This window comes from Squalius cephalus (genome assembly GCF_949319135.1).
Source record: "Squalius cephalus genome assembly, chromosome: 25".
NCBI classification, from domain to species: Eukaryota; Metazoa; Chordata; class Actinopteri; order Cypriniformes; family Leuciscidae; genus Squalius; species Squalius cephalus.
Genome location: NC_137146.1, coordinates 8,646,432 through 8,663,287, shown reverse-complemented (window position 1 = coordinate 8,663,287; position 16,856 = coordinate 8,646,432). Strand labels below are relative to the sequence as shown.

The 16,856-nt window shown below is 37.9% G+C and overlaps 1 protein-coding gene across 1 annotated transcript in view; it reads left to right on the top strand.

Annotated features, from left to right (window-relative positions):
* ek1 (eph-like kinase 1) overlaps nt 1-16,856 on the top strand; it is a 64,973-nt gene that overhangs the window by 34,750 nt on the left and 13,367 nt on the right. The window contains exons 8-11 of the mRNA XM_079862954.1: nt 311-419; nt 12,080-12,147; nt 12,801-12,926; nt 13,064-13,249. Of these exons, the coding sequence (XP_079719080.1) occupies nt 311-419; nt 12,080-12,147; nt 12,801-12,926; nt 13,064-13,249 (489 nt within the window). The remainder of the gene's footprint in view (nt 1-310; nt 420-12,079; nt 12,148-12,800; nt 12,927-13,063; nt 13,250-16,856) is intronic.

The following is a 16,856-nucleotide window of genomic DNA, read 5'->3' as shown; positions in this document are numbered from 1 at the left end:
CTGTACTATTTGTACTATATTAAAAAAAAAGTAAAGCAAAAAATACAATTATTTATTAATTAAAATTAAAAAAATTAAATTAAAATTAAAATTAAAAATTGTGAAAATTGTTGAAAGAAATGGTGACCACCAGCACCTAAAATATATACTTTATACATTTATATAAATTTTAACCTAAAATCTTGTTAAACACAGATACATTGATTCAACAGCTACGGAAATTACTATGGATATTATGCCAGAACTGTGCTAAATTGAACAACTGAAGATAATATCTGCTTTAATGTGGGGTTCTCTCTCTTCCTCTTAGATATGCTGGCGGTTGGAGATCCCAACCAGCAAACCATACTGGCCATCTCGGTGGCTGGAGGTGCTGTGCTTCTGGTCTTGCTGGTGGCCTGTTTTGTTGTGAGCGGACGGTAAGAGCAATTTACAATTTTTCTTTAATCGTTCTCATCTTATTTAGACTGCACCATATTCTTTATAATAAATATAGACCCAAAGTATGGAATCTTCTGTATGATGAAAAAGCAGTTAATTGGCGAATTCTACATTGGCAGACTTGGATAAATCAGTGCTTATCTGGGTTCTTTAGCTGTCAACAAATCCATACGAAGGATGAAGAAATCATATTTCATTTAATCAGAGTGGAACTGTAAATATAGAAAGACAGAATCGAGCAAATGAGATGTTCTTGTGCGTCTGTCTCTGTGTGTATGCCTTTGTATCTGTGCATGTGTGCATTTACACAAAATCAAAAGGACACAAAATTGTTTAGCCCTCTGATTGCGTAGCGTGATCTGTAGAGATGAAAGCAAACACTTGAGAGAACAATTGAAGAGACTGACATGAGGGAGAAAAGCAAGAGTAGAGGCGCTGTACGGCAGAGAGTGAGGGAGCTAATGAAATGGAAATGAAAGGAATGGGTGGATCAGAGGAGACGAGGAACAGAAAGCAGAAAATAAACCGCTCTTGATGACATGAAATGGTCAGAATGAGTCATGATCTTTGTGTAGATGTTTGCCCTTTTTGGTCTTCCTGTAGGTTGTTTCAGTACAACAGCAAAAATGAAAATGCTATTATTAATTATATATTGTAAATAATATAAGTATATTATAATTTTATATATGTATATATATATATATATATATAATTTATTATTATTATTATTATTATTATTATTATTATTATAATCATTATTATTTATTTTTTTTATTTATTTTTTTTCATTTTTATGGTAACACTTTACTTAAAACCGTCTATGTATAATGCATTATAAGGGTATTCATAATGTACATTGTTGTAATGCATTATATCTTTTCATAAAGAATTGTAAACAAAGTTAAAATGTTATAATATTTTTATATTGAGTCCTTGTTATATTCATGAGACCATAAAATACATTGTAATAATTAATGCATTTAGAATACGTTTATAATGTATAATATATGTAAAGGCTTTAGGTGTTACAATTTTTATTGTTTATAATATACAGTACACTTCTATTTTATATATAAGTATTTATATAATATAATGTCATTTAAAAACCAAAAAGAGGAATATTGTTTAGCAACATATATATATATATATATATATATATATATATATATATATAGTTAAATTAGTGTAAATATATAGTTAAAACATTGTACCAAATTTATTCTGTACTACCAATACTACAGAAAGACTATCATTTCAGCTTTTTATTATTATTATTACTATTGACCGGTAATCACAACCCTATTTCAAAGGCTGATTTAGTAGGGATTTTTTGTTTGGATGATATATGATCCAGTATGTTGTAACACAGAATGAGATTTCCGTCTGCTTTGCAATTTGTAACCCATAATGCACTGTGACAGAACGGTCCCGTAGGATGTGTTATGTCGGCCAAGTTTATGCCTGCAAGCCAAAACCTTGGTGCTGCCACCTCTTATTCATGGTTTCCAAACACCCCCCCCCCCCCCCCCATCTCAATGCATTTGTGACTGCTTGTGGGAAGACCCTCATGGAAGCAATAAAAACAGTTTTGATGCTGATCTTGAATGACGTGCTTCTAGTGTGGTGTGGTGGCCAATGAATCGTAATGGTGAGTGAAGCTAAACTCTCTAATTGCATTCAGTCCCTTTGGCATTGGATTATACTGTGCTATATATACTGGACTTAACAAGGTATTCGTTTCACAGTGCCATCGGTTCTTTTAACTGCTTTCAGAACCTCAGCTGAGCTTTTTCCATTAATGACAGTTTGAGGTCATTGATTTCTGAATCTCTTGCTGAGCTGAAAACAAAACATATTTGGCCTCTAGTGGGAATCTTAAGCAAGATGTTATGGTTTCAAATGCCTAGATTTAGTAAGGTCATGGGAGAATCTGAAGAGATATTTTTTTTTCTTTTTTGCACAAATTTACATTTGTGATTTCCAGGCTTAGAAATGTGGAAAACAGTGAAAGAAATTTCTATTCAACATTTCTAGTTCTAGTCTAGCCTTTTTAAAAACATACTCTAGAATTTGTTATTTGTTCATGTGGCTTTTTTCACTTTTTGTGTTAATGATTTAAAATGAATCATCTGTATCTTGTAATTATAAAAAACGCTTATAAGAAATGCTTTGTTTAGAAGCAATGGGAACTCTGGCCCGTGTGTTTGCACACCAAAGTTTAGGTTGGTCAGAGAAATATGAAGAGTTCAGGCATGTTTAGTGTGTTCAACTTTGTTTTTGGACCGAATTTGGCTGGCAGTGATTTGAAGTTGGACGGTGTTCTAGTGCTTGAAGGAAAAAATAGCTCTGATTGGCTGGTGATGATGCTGGCAGATGGTCTTCCTTTGTCTTTCATTCCCCCTCTATTTTCCCGCTTATATCCAGAAAAGCAATTAAAAATGGTGGACACACTTTAAAGACTTTAAAGATCCTCATGCTTGTGTCTGTGGAACATTTCAGCACAATGACAGATGCCGCAGTGTATCTAGCAGGTGCCTACTAGCCAAAAACGTGCACATTTGCAAGCCTGAGGAGCATTGAATGCCAGCCATGCAAATAAGCTGAAAACTCAGGCTTCTGAATCTGATATTAAAGCAGTTTCCTTGGCTTCCTGTTGGACTGCCACCAAGCAATTCACTAATGCTCATGTTGCATGAAATTATTGCAGCTTAGTGATGAAATCAAGAAGCCACACATCTGTTTTCTGCTGGAATTATGAATTCATTGGTTATTATTGGCTTTATTGCATTTGAAGTGGTTATGTGTTTTCCCCTTGTCTCTCTTACTCAAATCACATTAAGATTTGGCAGATTTGTAGTGTGCTAAAATATGCTATTGCTTACATAACATTATGCAAATGTTATATTGCATAACAAAATAAATGCACACTATTTAACACATGCTATTTGATGGTTGAATATTCTATGGGACTCTTATAAAATGTAATGGCAGAGTAAATTCTATCAAATTACATCCACAAAATGATCCAATTCAGGCTGAAAACATCATTACAAGTAAAAAGTAAAAAAAATGGTGCACAGGTGGGGCGTTTCTCTGGGCTGGATTTGGCTAGTTTTGAAAGGGTCTCAAACCATCAGTGAGAAAAACCATTTTGGTGTGTGAAATCGTTTTGCGACCATTGCGACAAAGGAGCTGAAAACAGAAAAACACAATCAGAAAGAGGTTTCACACTGAGAGGTTTCAGGGCCACATTTCTCTCTGTGTAGTGAAACCCACATGGTGTAATTGTGAATGAAATCTACTTCCCGTGAATGTCATCAATGTACCAACCTGAGCGAATGTACTGTAGGCTGTTTGAGTAGTGTAGATCGTGCTTTCAAAGCACAGCCGAGGGCTTAATGGGTCTTGTTCGGTTGATTTAGTGCAGACATTACCTGTATCTCGCCCTTGGGTTTGATACCGTACCGTGACTGTTTAGTCAGTCAATTTGCATGTGGGTTAACAGAAATATAGCAACACATCCAAGTACAAAACACAAAATGGAATAACTGTGCCATTCCATAATGGTTGCATAAGCGTGTTAGAGCGTTTTTTTTCCCCCAAACAGTTCCATCTGGCTATTCCAACGCCTTTCCGAGCAGAAATCGCTGTCCCTGTAGCCCCTGAGCACATCATGACTCGCTCACTCTCAGCATGCTGCTTCACTTAGTATTTCATTTCCATTCGTTTGATGGCAGGCCAGCTGTAGATGTGCCTGGACGCATCAGCGGAACATTCCGGAATATTGAGGTGGATGATATGTTGGATGCATGTGCAATGGATGGAGATGAGACCAGGATGTGCCATCAATCAGCGCGATTTTCTTCTGGATTTCAATTAGCGTAATGAACCCTTCTCAACTGACGGAGTCAGTGTTTTTAAAACGCCTGTCAGAGGAGCTAAGAATTTATGACTGTCCATTTCCTCCAAACACACAATCATTTCCTCTCTTTATCATTAGCTTGATTGTAAATCTTTTTTTTTATTTCCTCAGGTAGGAGAAAGGTTTACAGAGATGTCTCTGGGCATCACATTGTCATTTTTTGTGACATTAGTTTAAACATTAGTTTACAACATTTGTAAACAAAGGAATTTCCGTTCGTAATCATTCTTATTGCTAAGTTAATAAACTCATGATTCCTCTTTAGATCACTTTATATGCTGTACCTCTTTACCATTATCACCCGGTCTCATTTTGCCAATATGCCTCTGATGAAGTGGGACAAAGGAAAATATCTGTCTATATTTTCTGATACACATTGCATTATAAATTATCACATGTAGCATTTAATATTTAATGTAACATTTAACAGTGAACATTTACTTTTTTATTACCTTAAGATTTACATCAGGATTAATTTTTTTTTTCATTACCATTTTCCTCAAGTAGTTTGAATTGAGACCGCCATGCCCCTCCATTTGAAATCGTCAGCTTTATCACCTCTGTTTCCAGCATATTTAGATATTGAGAATTCCAGTAGTATATCCACTTGTTTTGTCATTAGTTCTTCATTCTAAAGTAATATATAAATATATATATATATATATATATATATATATATATATATATATATATATATATATATTAGGGGTGTAACGGTTCACAAAATTCACGGTTCGGTTCGATACGATACACTTGTGTCACGGTTCGGTACGGTTCGGTTCGGTACGTTTTCCATACAGCAAAAATAAATAAATGCCAGAGAAATTTCCTTTAATTTTTTTTTTATTATTATTATTTTATTTAATGAAACTAACATCATAAAGTATGATTTTTTTTTTATTAATTTTTTTTGTTGCTTTTTTTACTGAACAATAATGGAGCTATACTTGACTCTTCTTATGAGCATATAAAACAAAACAGCTCCTTGGACAAAATGAAATGTAATATTGTAGTAGTAGGCTAGTTATAAACAAAGGTTTATTTTAGTTCAGATTAACATTTGAGGGCAGCAATAATTGTATTCATAATGTCAAAATAAAACCGACGTAATGTTACTTGAAAGCATTATAGCCCACTATTCCTGATAAACTTCCATACCTTGCAGTTAGTGTTACTACAGTAAATCCATTCTACGGTGAATGTTGCTGATCTGACACCGGCCAGTTCATTCTTGGCACGATGTTTCTTCCTGGTTTCCACGTCAGCGCTGTCTGATCCGTTAATAACAGAGAAATGTGCATGTTTCTCACTAGATCTCGCAGCGATGTTATTACTTCTGTGGCGAATTAAAAAAGCATTTGAAATTCAAATGCTTTCTTTACTGGTCTGGATCTCTTAGCGCTGTTTGTTGCTTGATCAGGCTAGCGCATAGGGCTCGCGAGTCCCGCTTCACAGGTCAAAACTGATAAACGGTCCACACAAACACAATAAGAGTAGCTCAGTGTCGTTCCTTACATTGCATTTGCCAGTTGATGTTGTGGTCGCGCCGCGCTTGCCACCCGCGACGCGCCTTCATTTGAAATAACGGAATTTTTGTCGGCAGAAAAAATGGTCCAACGAACCGTTCGGTACGTAATGCGTACCGAAAACCGAACCGAAAGCCTCGTACCGAACGGTTCGATATGAATACGCGTATCGTTACACCCCTAATATATATATATATATATATATATATATATATATATATATATATATATATATATATATATATATATATATATACAGTGCTATGCATAAGTGAATACACCCATGCTAAAGTTGACTAAAAAGAGGAATAAAAAATCATATTTTGGAAATTGAACGTAATGCCTTAATTTAAAAAATTAGGAAAAATCCAACCTTTAAGGACACCAATTTTCTTTGTGAATGAATAATGTATCGTAAATAAATAAATGTTCTTCCTTAAAATACATGGTGTTAGTACACCCCTATGTTAAATTCCCATAGAGGCAGGCAGATTTTTATTTTTAAGTATTTTTTTAAAAAAATTTTTAGGATACTATGCATCCTGATAAAGTTCCCTTGGCCTTTGGAATTAAAATAGCCCCACATCATCACATAGCCTTCACCATACCTAGAGATTGGCATGGTTTTATTTCAGTTAGCCTAAAAGCTAGTTTGATTTGCATTGAGAGATGATCTTATGGAAAGTACCCCATGCCAATCTCTAGGTATTTCCAAAATATGATTTTTTATTCCTCTTTTTAGTCAACTTTAGCATGGGTGTATTCACTTATGCATTGCACTATATATATATATATATATATATATATATATATATATATATATATATATATATATATATACTACAGGGCCGTTGAATGCTTGAATCTGATTGGTTGACGAACGTTCTAAGGTGTGCATTATTTTCAGGGAAACGCACGGCTAAAGTAGTTCCAGGCAGGTCTTGACCGCATTACAGTTCCATATCACTTCGCGTAGTTAACGGTAATAACGGAAAATAGGATACAATTCATAACAAGAAAAAACATTTAGCCGCATGCGCTTGATCTGGAATTTTCAGTGTCTAGCTTCACAATCAATGGAAACATGCAGTTTAATGTGAATAAATAAAGTATATAGTCCTATCTATAATCAATAGAAAATTAAACTGAATATAGGCTAAATAAATGGATAATCCTGCAGCACGGATTATTATTGCAGATAATATAACAAATAAATAATTATTGATAGGCCTACTTGTTAAAAGGGGTTTGTGTTTCATTTATTTGGCTAGTCTGTCAATAATAGAAAAAAAAAGAATGAATTCGAATTAATTAAAAGGAATTGAATTAATAAATAAATAATAATATTGACGCACATGCTTTTCTGTCTCATTATTGCAACATCTCTCTCTAATATCTGCATTAATAACTGCATAAAGCCGGGGACACACTTTAAGGCCGGTTATGAATGTAATTTGATACTTATGACTGATCATGTCCAAACCATAGACTGTAAAAAGGTCCAAACGCGTGTTCAGCGCGTTCAGTCTGTGTTCAAAGTCGGTGTTTAAAATCTGCTGCAGTCAATGAAAACAGTCAGAGAATGTGTCAGCTAGTCGTGTGTCCCAGCATTAGTCTGCTATCATTGGCTCAACCCTCCGTTACTAACTCTAAAATGACGTTTTGGAATTAGCAACGGAGGCAGTGGATTAGATGCGTAAGAAATTAGTCCTACATACAAGAGCGTTTTAATGACAAAAACTTTACAAACGTCTAGAAATATATAATCTGAACAATGTTTCGAGGTGTGGTAACTGTAGTATAAGCGGAATAATTGACTTCAGGCCGTTGAATTATTAGAAAAATAATGCACACCCGAGGTGAACGGCCACTCCGCTTCGCGTCGTGACCGCATTACCACCTCGGGTGTGCATTATTTTTCTAATAATTCAACGGCCTGTCGTCAATTATTCCTTACATATATATATATATATATATATATATATATATATATATATTTTTTTTTTTGTGTTTTTGTTTTTTGTAGGTTAAATGATAAGATAATACTATGTCCTTCATCACCTATCGGAATGGTTTTATTAGATAATAGTAGATATAATTAAACTGTTTATTGGTAATGATAGATTTGTATTGGTCTGTTTGGTTTGTATTCATCATATGTGTCAACATGTCCTTGTTCTTCTCCGAAAAGGCTTGGGAATTTTTTAACTTCTGGAGAGAAATCATTGATATTCTATGATTTTGACAGCAATCGTCAGGGCTCATGTATGCTTTAACTTTGTCTAAAGTGTTTCTAGATCAAATGCATGCTTCAGTGAACCTTGCCAAATTAGAACTTTCCTTTTGGAGAACAGGCACATGGCAACATGCAAGGACATCAGTTGAATTTTGTTCTGTTGTGCATGCCACCCTGCTGGGATATATTGCCCATGCCAGTAGCTTGGCATGTCCTTGTGGCAGTTGAAAGCTGGAGCTTGCCTGCCTTCCACTGCATGCTGAACAGACCTCAAGACCCAGCTGGAAGCTGCTCTACCTCATTAGCTCAATGCACTGGAGCATCATTATGTAATGAACTAGTTTGAGGGTCAGAGGAGAGAGTTACCACATTAAGACAACCGTGTTTTATGCTCGTACATTGTAAATTCCGAGTCCCAATGTTCTGTCCCAAGTCAAGCATCACTCTTTGAATGTTTTTCATGGCTTTAGGGTAATCCAAATGTTTGGCAATCCAAATATAGCATATGACAGCCCAAACAAAAGGCAAATTGCTTGAGGTAGGTTCTGGAGATTGTCCATTACAATTCTTCTTTCAACAATGATGGCAGGAGATACTGGGTCAAGGTAGAGAAGATTTGGCAAGAGAATACATCTTCATCTATGACAGTCAGCACCCCAACAGATACTTGTGCCCTCATCAACATCAGACGCCTGTATAAAATCAAACAATAACAATATTACAACAGGGAAATGTGGATAGACATGATCAGTTGTCACAGTGTTATCATGCCCATGAAGGGTTAGTTCACCCCAAAATGAAATTTGTCATTAATTACTCTCCCTCATGACTTTTGTTCATCATTACACAAATGAAGATATTTTTTTTTATTCATAGAAAAACAAATTTTTCTTTCTTTTTATTTCCTTATATTCTCAGGGAGGTAGATTTGAGGTATCATTAATGTATGTAACATAAACGCTCTAAGACGAGTTGCATGCCAACGTTTAATATTTAAGGTTTTAATTACTATGAGCAATAATATTGTTTTGACAAGCAAATATGTCTATTTCCTCCTTCTCTCCATTACACCTTTCTCTTAATGCTTATGGCAGACTATATGAGTCAGCTCTCACTCCTAGTTCCCTCAAGCAGGCCAGACAGTTTAAGAATCCCTCTAATTTTGCACCAGTCTCCACATGGTCTTAATGTCCCTCTCTCAAAGGCACAGAGAAGGATGGGAGCCCTGTCAGCATATAAAAAGCTGCACCGCTTCACTGTCACCTGCAGATACAAGCTTCACACTGTGAGAGCGAGAGAAAGACAAAAAAGAGGAAGAAGAAAGAAAAAAGAAACTGGGTCATAGACAAAAGGGCTTCCAGCGGTGTAGGGCTGCAAAACATCTTTATCACCGCACAAAAGGGATTTGAGGAATGCTTCAGAGTTGAAAAATGCGTTAATTGCAGAGTCCTAGACACTAGTCTGTCACTTTTTTCCCCCCTTTTTATGCACCGTTATAACAGAATATGTAAATAGAGCATATTACATTTAAATGAGCGACAAGAAGGTTGAAGGGTGGAATCACGCTTCACTTTAGAAGCTCCTGGATGTCCCGCTGCGGCGCTGGAAGTGTTTCATCAGCGTGTTGAGTGGCGCTGCAGCAGGTGCAAGGGGGAGGGATCCGTCTGCGGGACCTCGAGGGATGGCGGGGCAGGTTAGAGAGCAAGTGGGGTCGGTTTCGGGAGAGTCGATTTACTCCCTGATTACCACATGCTTCGGTCGGGCGGCCCACCTCCGCGAACCCCTCCAGCCCTGCAAACATGTTTCGTTTAATAGACTGTGTTTTGCACATGGGACGGATAAAGATCGAAGGGGTTGAGGGGGTTGTACCTGTGCACAGATGCACACTAGGCCCCGAGCATTTATTTTGGGGGGTGTGTATGTATGTGTGGCTGATGAACAGGTGGGGTCTCTCTTGAGACCCCAAGTCTCATTAAAAGCAGCAGAGAGGAAACGACACACATGTACCTCTGAACCCCCCACCAGACGGGGATGTAAAACAGCTGAAAGGGAAAGATTTACCCCCTGCTGCTCCACAGGGAGATGCAACATTCCGGATTAGAGGAGGCATGAATGAACCCAGCGGTCTTCCCATTATGTAATAGACCCCCAGGTCTGCTCTTGCCCCAACCCTGGCCTCAGGCCCCGATGCCTTGACTGCTCTGGGGCAGCTGAGCACGCTCTGGCTCTTGAAAGAGGGGGACTCCTGTATTGATTAGAATTGTTAACTGGGCATAAAATCAATACCAGAACCAAAATACTGATCACATGATCGTTTCCTGGCAGCTGCTACGGGAGTATTACTAGCTTAGCGGTTTGATTGCAGAGTTTTGATGATTTGTCATTGTGGTCTGATTGCAGTGCAAAATTCTTGAGTGTGAGTTTGAATTGAAGTGGCCACAACCCACAGGAAGTTAAGCTATAATGACAGGAAGAGAAATCAATCTATCTATCTATCTATCTATCTATCTATCTATCTATCTATCTATCTATCTATCTATCTATCTATCTATCTATCTATCTATCTATCTATCATTCTGTTTATCAGTCACTCTATCTTCTTTCAGTCTTTCTGTCATTCTATGGTTTGATCTTTTTATTGTTCTTTCCATCCATCCATCCATCCATCCATCCATCCATCCATCCATCCATCCATCCATCCATCCATCCATCCATCCATCCATCCATCCATCCATCCATCCATCCATCCATCCATCCATCCATCCATCCATCCAAATTATCATTCTGCTTCCTGTTTGGTGGTTTAATGCAAATTCAGCTATTGATTTGTAATTTAGAAAGCATTCTCAAATCAGTTCTGAGTGGTACTCATCCCTGAATTATAGGCTTTATAAAGGGGCAATCACACAGATTTTATTATGTATTATCTATGTACACAAACATCAGACGAGCACTGTGTCATACCCCATTGATTGTTGTGTTGTTTAGAAAGGTGTGTCATGTTAAACTGTGTGTCTAACTTTTAAAACATTAACTTTTAAAAATGCACCTCAAGACCCCTGTGATCTGTTCAATTCTGTTGCACTCTAGCTGGTTTTAGATGCAAGAAAGAATCCTGTGTATATTCCCCCAAAGGCTTTCAACTCTAGCTGGATTATAGTGTTGATGTGATAATTCATAACACTGTCTCTCTCTGTTGCTGACATCTTAGCTTTCTTTTCCTGCAGTTAGAAGAAATGCCTTGCATTTTGTCATCAGCTATAGTACAATAGAGACTCCAGCATGTATTTCTATTCATAAGTGGATATTCACCTATATTATTGAGCCAGTGTCCCCTAGAAACCCATTAGGAAAGCTTTTTCCACCTGGTCCCCATCAGATGTTCCAGTCTTTAGACATTCTGCAGCCATTCTCCACATTTCAACGTAATGTACAATTACTGTGGCTAGACAGCCTTTGACATTACTTTTTTGGCAATACGTTCTTGTTAAAGACATGACAGGAAAAGGGAATGTGTGAGCGTGTGTCACTAAGAGGATTAAATGAATAATGAACATAATTATCAGTCCTACGTTGGCCACCTTTCCTCCCCAGTGTATTGGAATATTCATTATCTGGGGCATTTCCTTATTCATGATCCCACTGTGAGAGGAATGATGTAGTTAATGATAAAGTCAGAGGTGACAAGATTGCATTTTCCCAGTGCTAAAGAGTGGATTAGTGCAGTGAAATCTTTACTAGGTGGGAAAACCGGACTCTAAAGACACATTATTTTTAAACTATACTGTTAAAAAATGATATATGTGACTGTATCAGGCCGCTGTAGAATTGATTCTCAACATTTTCTTTTGTCTTGGGGAATTGGTTGGTTGAATTAATGTGAGAGAAAGCATGTATTCTATTGTGTCGGCCTGTTTTAATTGTGCTTATCCTATTGCTATCCTATTGTTCCAGGCGCTGTGGATATATTAAAGCAAAGCAAGACCCCGAGGAAGAGAAAATGCAGTTTCAGCATGGACGAGGTAATGCATGCAGGTTTTTTGGTCTTGGAAAAGAACTCAAATCTTTTTAAGAATAATCAGCAAAATATCTGGCAAATGTTGAAAACCTGAACTTTTTTTAAGATGTCTGATGTATTTCATTCGAAGAAAATAGTTCAAGAAATCTCATCAAATAGGGCAAGGGTTCTAAACTCTGGCCCTCAAGGTCCACGTTCCTACAGAGATTTGCTCCAACCCTAATCAAACACACCTGAACAAGCTAATGCGTTTGATCAAGGTTGGAGTTAAACTGCAGGAAAATGGACCTTGAGGACCAGAGATGAGAACCCTTAAAATAGGGGTTGTGTGTCTTTTTGGCCAGTCAGACGTTGAACATAATTCGTTCTGGCTGGCTGGATGGATGGATAAAGAAAGTGCATGTTTTCCAGGAAATTGTTGGTTAGTGAACAGTGTCTCTGATGCATCTGCTGATAAATGATGTCTCTGATCGCTCTAGTTGCCTAATGTGTGTTTTCTCTAATGACACTTTTCCTGCCTGCCAAAGACAATGTTTAATGAGGTTGAAAATGTGGCACTCCCCTCCTTTTAGAAAAATGGATGGTTCAGTCTAGGTAACTAAAGTGACTGTAAAACAACCCAACCGTTATCCTCACTCCTACCATTTTGCATTGCAGTCAAACTTCCCGAAACCCGCATGTACATTCACCCGCACACGTACGAGGACCCAAACCAGGCGGTGCGAGACTTTGCCAAAGAAATCGAAGTTTCCAACATCCGGATTGAGAGAGTTATTGGGGCTGGTAAGTCAAATGAATGACTCAAGAACATGACCTACTTGTGTAAACCACCTGAACAGCTCACCATGGGAATGTAATGAAATGATATAAGGGATTTAGTGTAAATTCAATTAGTTGACAGGCTTTTGTTTGACTCCTAGGTGAGTTTGGAGAGGTTTGCAGTGGGCGTCTGAGGCTGCCCAGTAAAAGGGAGATCCAGGTGGCCATCAAGAGTCTGAAAGCCGGATACTCGGAGCAGCAGAGACGTGACTTTCTGAGTGAGGCCAGCATCATGGGCCAGTTCGACCATCCCAACATCATTCGACTGGAGGGAGTCGTCACCAGATGTAAGCATTTACATACGATACGAATCACATTGACACATGCAACGTCTATTGCTGGAAATAGTTTGTACCCCCTGTGTTTTCCACACAGAGATAATTGACCTTACAATCTTATCTTCAACAAAAACAAAATAGCATGGATCATGAATATTCATTTGAATAAATATGTATGACAATGTTTATATCTGTGCTTTCCTGCCCTACTTCTTCAGAATACAAATGTGCTATGACAATATTCCTTTGAATTTGCTTTTATCGCAATGAATGATCACACTAGCTGGTGAGATAATGTCTTCAAAAAAGTCATAGATAACACATCATCATGGCGAGATAGCGTAATTTTTTTAAAGAAAGATAAATGGAAGAAGCCATTAATTCTCACTGTTTTGTCTGTTTCATGAAGGGATTTTAGCGCCGTATTACCTCTGATTGCTTGTATCGCCACTTCTGAGAATCTAACATTGATGCTCGCTGCTGTTGATAATGAGGATGCTAATTATAATTTGCCAACTTATTTAGAATGCTGTCGCTATTGTGTGTTTCAGGGCTCCTATTGTCTGTGTTTTAAAAAAGCAGTGTCTTGCAACAGGTGTTTGGGTCACTATTGAGTGGTAATTTCCTCTACAGATCTCTTTCCTCTTTCAAGCCTCTGTGGATTAGACTGGCAGGCGCTGTAACAAAAGGACCATCCATATTCATGCCAGCTGCATGAATATCGATAATACAAACATGTAATTGGATGTGAGTTTTGGGAGGGGTCATGAATATTCAATGTCACAAATATTAACATTAATCCTCTCGACATTTCCTCCCAGTTCCTCTTACTTGCGCAAAATGCTAATGGTGGCCTTTAGTTTGATTCGGTTCAAATAGTTAATATTAATGTTGGCAGTAGAGAGCAGTTTTGCCCATCTTATTAAGTAAAAATACTGTAATTTTCTCCTTTTTAATTCTGTGCTGTTAGAGCATAATAATGAGGGTATGAAAGTCTCCATTAAACAGTATAAGACTTTCATTATTGTGGGCTTGGAATGTCCAAAGGTGCACAGCGAGATTTACACAGAAATAGGAATTTATAAAAAGTATTTATTTTTTTTTATATTTTTTTTTACTTCTGTATGTAGGGGGGTTGAAACTGGAGTGGCCAATTTAAAAAAAAAAACTCTCATGAAACTCTAGATGGCGCAGGCTGATGGGTCCTTAACGCAAACTGATGATATTCACAGCGTTAACTACTTGGCACAAGCTAATTGGTTATGTCGCATCTGCAGCCAATGAGCTTACTGCTCAACATTTAAATGGCTGGTTAACATTTACTATAGCAGTTTGCAGCAAGCTTTCAGAGTTCCTCCGAAACCCTCCACCTTCCCCAGCTCCACCTGCATAAATCTGCTAGTGGTCATTTTTATATATGCTATTTGTGCAGCAGCAGTTTATCTTACTGTATGAGTTCCTATACTTGCTCTGTAGCAGCAGCAGCAATAATTTACAACAACAGCAATAATCAACAGCAGAAGCAATTTAGCAGCAGCATAGCAGATCTATTCCACCAAGACCAAATACATTACCATTGTCATATCCATTACCATGCTAAAAATCTTCCAAGAGTTTTCATGATAGAATATTATTTATTGGCCACTCCATCTACAATCCTCTATGTAATATAATAAATATATATTATTATTATTATATCTAGGATGCTTACAAATGGCTGAACAGGTAAAGTTGTTTGAAACGGCATGTATTATGCTAATATATGTAAGGAATGTACATACTGTAAGCCATGCACTCCCTCATTTAGAACAATCCTGGTTCAAAAACAATCGAATAACAATAAAAACATAAATATGTATGAGTTTACCCGTGGAGAGTTGCATGAGAACCTTTCCTGCGCACACATGTAAAAACACTCTTGTATTTAATTATTAGCGATTGAAGCTCAATGAAACTATCAGATTACGTATCTTCCATCTTGCTCTTTCTGCCACTGAAGTAATATAACACACGTGTGTGCTTGTGCCGGTTTGCGAACGTGTCTTCTTTCACCACTGATTGGGTGAGATTTGATAGCCGGAGTAATTTCACAGGCCACAGATCAGCCTGATGGCGTAGGGGATGGGGATAGGAGAGGTCAGCGACCCCTCGCACCGCATTACAGAAGCAGCTGTCAATCCAGCCCCCTCCTCGTACGCACAGACTAATCACGGTGCTGATGGAGCCGAGCGGAGATGCATTAAAGAGGCTGAAGAGTGTTTATGCTGCCTGATGGAGCGACGGCGAGATAGACAAAGAGTTTTGCGCTGTAATATGAAAAGCATCTGTCACGTAACACTGCTTTCAGAGAGGCGCTCTATCATTACCACCTCAGACGGAAAAAATTAGACCGTGATTGAGTTTTTTGTGATGCAAATGTGTCAGCAGCTCAGAGAATGGAATCAGAATAGACCTTAATGCCCCATTCAGTTCTTTATCCCCCATCTTTACAAAAACACGGAGCTGTCATCGTCTCTATTATAAACCCATTGTGGATCTAACCATCCGATTAGCGGACTCCAGTCTACTATCTGATAACGTTCGCTATCCACGGCTGTATTTTCAGGTTCATTCCAGCTGAGTTCTCAAGAAAAGTTTTTGTGCCGTCAACAGGGGTAACAATAGAACAGAGAATGTCATTTCTAAATCATTGAATGTATTGATTTGTTCAGAGTAATGTGTGCTTTTAAGCTTAACTGGTTTTAAACCGGAACATTCCTTTATCTTCAGATATTTTACGACAAATTGCTGTCATCTCATCAAAAGCCCCCACAGCATGTGATTACAGATAAAGTACAGAGTACATTCTGAAGTTGCAGGTTTTTAATGTAAATCACCTTTTTCAGATTGCTTTGAATGCATTCCTTGCTCCTTTGATAATGACCGTAATTACAACCTTTCAACAGCAGTTAGGCGCTTAGAGTAGATTGGCCCACCGCAGGACGTAATGTGCTCATTGCCTTGTTTTAATCATGGCCTTTTGAGTGTGTGTGTGTGTGTGTGTGTGTGTGTGTGTGTGTGTGTGTGTGAGAGAATGGTGCCTAATTGGAACGCTCCTAAAACTGCTGCAACATCAATCACCCTTAAATGTGAGCGCATGGATAAGTTAGGTAATTTAATTAACAAACATATCAGTAGAACCGTCAGCCCTTTCTTAAAGGGGGGGTGAAATGCTCATTTTCACTCAATCTCCTGTTAATCTTGAGTACCTATAGAGTAGTATTGCATCGTTCATATCTCCAAAAAGTCTTTAGTTTTATTATATTTATAAGTGAAAGATAGACTGTACCGAGTCTTTCCGGAAAAAACCGAGCGGCTGGGGGCGGGCCGTGTGGGCGATGTGCTAAAGCTGTGCTAACGCGCCGAGCTAGTAACGTTAACAACACACAGAGACATTTGTTCAACAGTTTTACTCACCGCCTGCGGTTCCAACGCACGACTGCGGACCTTTATCATTGTGACTGCTCGATCCTTAAGCATTAGACGATCTGCAAATCCATCGATCTGGGCTTTGTTTATAAAACAATCATCGTCGAAATGCAGGGAAACAGTCTTGCTCAACTCGTTTTTGCCCCGG